The 3331-nt window shown below is 56.3% G+C and overlaps 1 protein-coding gene across 1 annotated transcript; it reads right to left on the reverse strand.

Annotated features, from left to right (window-relative positions):
- Positions 1-1148: 1148 nt before the first annotated feature.
- Positions 1149-2479, reverse strand: Ffar3 (free fatty acid receptor 3). Its single transcript, XM_027941326.2, has 2 exons — positions 2362-2479; positions 1149-2134 (listed from the first exon to the last, which is right to left on the reverse strand). The coding sequence occupies exon 2, from the start codon at positions 2121-2123 to the stop codon at positions 1149-1151; it is 975 nt and encodes a 324-aa protein (XP_027797127.2). The 5' UTR covers positions 2124-2134; positions 2362-2479.
- Between the last annotated feature and the right edge of the window lie 852 nt (positions 2480-3331).

A 3331-nucleotide genomic window follows, 5' to 3' on the forward strand; every position in this document is an offset into this window, starting at 1 on the left:
TAATTATTATTATTTTTTGCACGTATTTCTTTCCTGGGAGGAGAATGGACCTGCACAGAGAGCAGACCTGCTTTGCCTCTGATTTTGTCTCTCCTTGGGGCCTGTTTACTTTTTTCCTACTTTTTATACCGAGTCCCCCAACTTTGGAAGTTGGCCTGAGCCAGGTCACTGCAGACTGACCCACAGCTGAAGGAAGGATGCAGAGTGGGCTGGGGGTTTAGGTTTTGGAGTCCAATTTCCAGTCCTCCTCCAGTCACGCACTAGGCTAGCTCTGCCATCTCAGGGGAATACTTGGCCTCTCTGGGCTGGTTCCCTGCTCTGCCAAATGGTGATAATGTCGTCCCCACCGTGTGGCTATTGAGGAGGTAATGGATCCAGCCAGCTCCTAAGATGGTTCACTATTATTTTTCTTTTCCCTGACCCAGAGCCTCGGCCAGAGGCATCCTGTCGTCTAGTTCTTTCCCTTTGGAGTCTGGGTGCTGATGCTTCCATTCACCACGTGAGAAAAAAGGAGAATAAAGAGAGACCATTCTCTTTTGCTCGCTACCAATTTATTTGGGTGACTTTTCTCTGTCATGGTTCACAAACCGTCCCTGAAGATCTGAATTCTTTGAGCACTGGGAACTTTCCGGTACAGCCCACCGAGGGCAGGTTGCTCCCCACCCCTGGGGCCCTGTCTGCTCCCTTCCCGACCTGAAGAGTGAACTCCTCCTTCTCCCCTCTCCTGGCGCCAGGCCGCTCCCTCTGACCCTGGGCACCACTCTTTCCTCCTTTTCCCTCAGAAAGACACAGGAATTGGCCTTTGCTGTCAGGGCTGGGGGCGGGGGGGGGGGGGGGGGCGACGCTGGGGGAGGTCATTTTCTTCCAGAGAAGTCTCGGATCCTGACAACTTCCCAGAGTCAAATCCAGAGCAGATGGGAGAACCAGAAGAGGCAAAAAATCAAGAGCTGGCTTCTGTGAGCACATCCCTAAGAGGGCAGGGTGTCTGCTCTGCCCCTGAGCCATATCCAGTCGTCCTGTCACGGCATGGCATGGTCCTGCCCTGGGGACATGGATCTGCTGCACCTCCCTGCCCCAGAGGACCACACTCTCAGCCCAGACCTTGGGGCTACCTGTTCCCTAGCCTTCCTGGAGTCTGTCCCTGCTCTCTAGGTCGGACAGTCCTGCACCTGCCCCTCTCCTCCACCCTTGACCTTCAACTCCACGCTAACCTCCAGCCTCCAAGGGCTGCAGCCGCCCATCAGCCTCCTCAGCAGCTCCTGGAAATCGGCTTGGAACCTAGAGGATGAGAAATAGTAGACAAGGGGGTCCACGCAGGAATTCAGGGTGCTGAGGAGCAGCACGTAACTCCTCCAGGTGGGGCTCTGACCCTCGAAGTAGCCCACCAGGTGGGACATGTTGTAGGGCCCGAAGCACACGAGGAAGTTGAGCAGCGTGGCCACCACGAGCCCCACCACCCTCCTGCGCCTGCGCCGGCTGGTCCCCCTGCTGAGGATCCACACGAGGCGACTGTAGCAGAAACCGCTGATGAGCAAGGGCACCCCAAAAAGAATCACGGCCATCTCCAGCCGGACGGGCAGCAAAAAGGCCAGCTGGTCCTCCTGGAATTCCAGGTAGCAGGTCCCGTTGGATCCCTGGCTGTGGGATTGGTCCCCAGAGAATTCAACGACGTAGACCACGCTGCAGTGAGAAGCCGCCAGGAGCCAGCAGATGCCACTGACCAGGGTAGCCTGGCCCAGCCTCGGCCGCGTCTTGTACCATATCGGGTAGGCCACGCTCAGGAAGCGCTCAGTGCTCACGGCTGCCAGGAAGAGGGATGTGAGATAGATGCTGGTGAAGAAGAGGAACCCGGACAGTGGGCAGAGGATGAAGGGCAGCGGCCAGCGCATGCCACTGGCCGCCTCCACCATGCGGAACGGCAGGAAGAGCAGCAGGAGCAGGTCCGAGAGGGTCATGTTGAGCAGGAGAATGTCCACCGCCACCGGGTGGCGCCGCAGCTTGCCCACGAAGATCACCAGGGCCATCAGGTTGAGCGGGAGCCCCACAAGGAAGGAGAAGAGGTACACAGAGAAGTACAGCCAGTGGTTTCCCGGGAAGAAGAACCTGTCTGGGCTTGTCTCCATGGTCACAGCCACTGGTAAGAGGGGGAGAGGTGAGTGCAGGAGTCCAGGGAGGGGTCTTTCTGTCCCTCACCCATCAGCCAGGAACTCTGTCACCAATGCCAGCCCCACCCCCACCGTAGCACAGCCCCACATACTTTTCCAGGCAGGATCAGCCAGCCTGCCTCCGGGGACCTGCCCTTTCTCCTGTCACTCCCCCAGCACAGAAAGCACCCAGGTGCTCCTCCAGCCCCGTGCTCACCTGCTTCTTTGAAGATGCAAGCCCCCCGCTGCGGGTCACCTTGCTCTCCTCTCCAGAACAAGTGCTCTGAGCTCTTTATCTGGCAGAAATGCTAAAGACCTAGCAGTGCCCGTGACGTCACTCACTGTGGAACACAAGCACAAAAGATGCCTTGAGCTCTGTTCCCAGGGCTGTGTCCCTATGCAAAAAAGAAGAGCAAGTTCCACCACGGGCCTCCTCCTGAGCAGCCTCAGCCGGGATGTCCCGTCCAGGCCCATGCTCCGATGACGCCGTGGTCCTCTCTCCTCTTTTCCACTTGATTTTGGTCTGTTTTCTCTAAGAATGGCACTTCTCCAGTTTGCCTTGTAAGGGCAGGAAGTGTGATGTGATGATGGAGGGCTGGGCTCTGGAACTGGCTTTGTGACTCGCCAACTTTGTGATTTGGGGCAAGTGTCCCCCTTCTGTGTCCCCTTTCTCATCTCGAAAACAGGGATGGTTATAGAAACAGAGTCACAGATTAAAACATGAACACAGGCCAGGTGCCTCCAATGGAGCCTGGAACTGTCCCTGCCACAGTCCCTGTCATGATGCAGGCTTGACGATGATGATGATGATGATGATGACGAAGACGATGGTCACAGCGACAGAGGTGGCCAGGCTGCTACCGGCTTCATCCTGGTGGGCACGAGATCCATAGCAGGCCCTCTGTTCCTTAGGGTATCACTGCTTTATCTCACTGTGTGAAATCCTTCAGCCTCTCCACGGGGAAGTGACTTGCTCCAGGGCATAAACCTCATTAAGTATGACCACCAGGGTTCAAAGTCAAGTTCTCTCTGGCTTCAGAGATAATGCATTTATTCACTTAAATACTGAGGGAGCACAATGTGATGCCATTTCACACCCATTAGGGTGACTATCATCCAAAAGTCAGACAGTTCCAAGCACTGAGCAGCCCAGGGGAGGAAACCAGGGCTCTCATCTGTTGCTGGTG

The sequence above is a fragment of the Marmota flaviventris genome, chromosome 18 (assembly GCF_047511675.1).
Source record: "Marmota flaviventris isolate mMarFla1 chromosome 18, mMarFla1.hap1, whole genome shotgun sequence".
In the NCBI taxonomy this organism is placed as follows: Eukaryota; Metazoa; Chordata; class Mammalia; order Rodentia; family Sciuridae; genus Marmota; species Marmota flaviventris.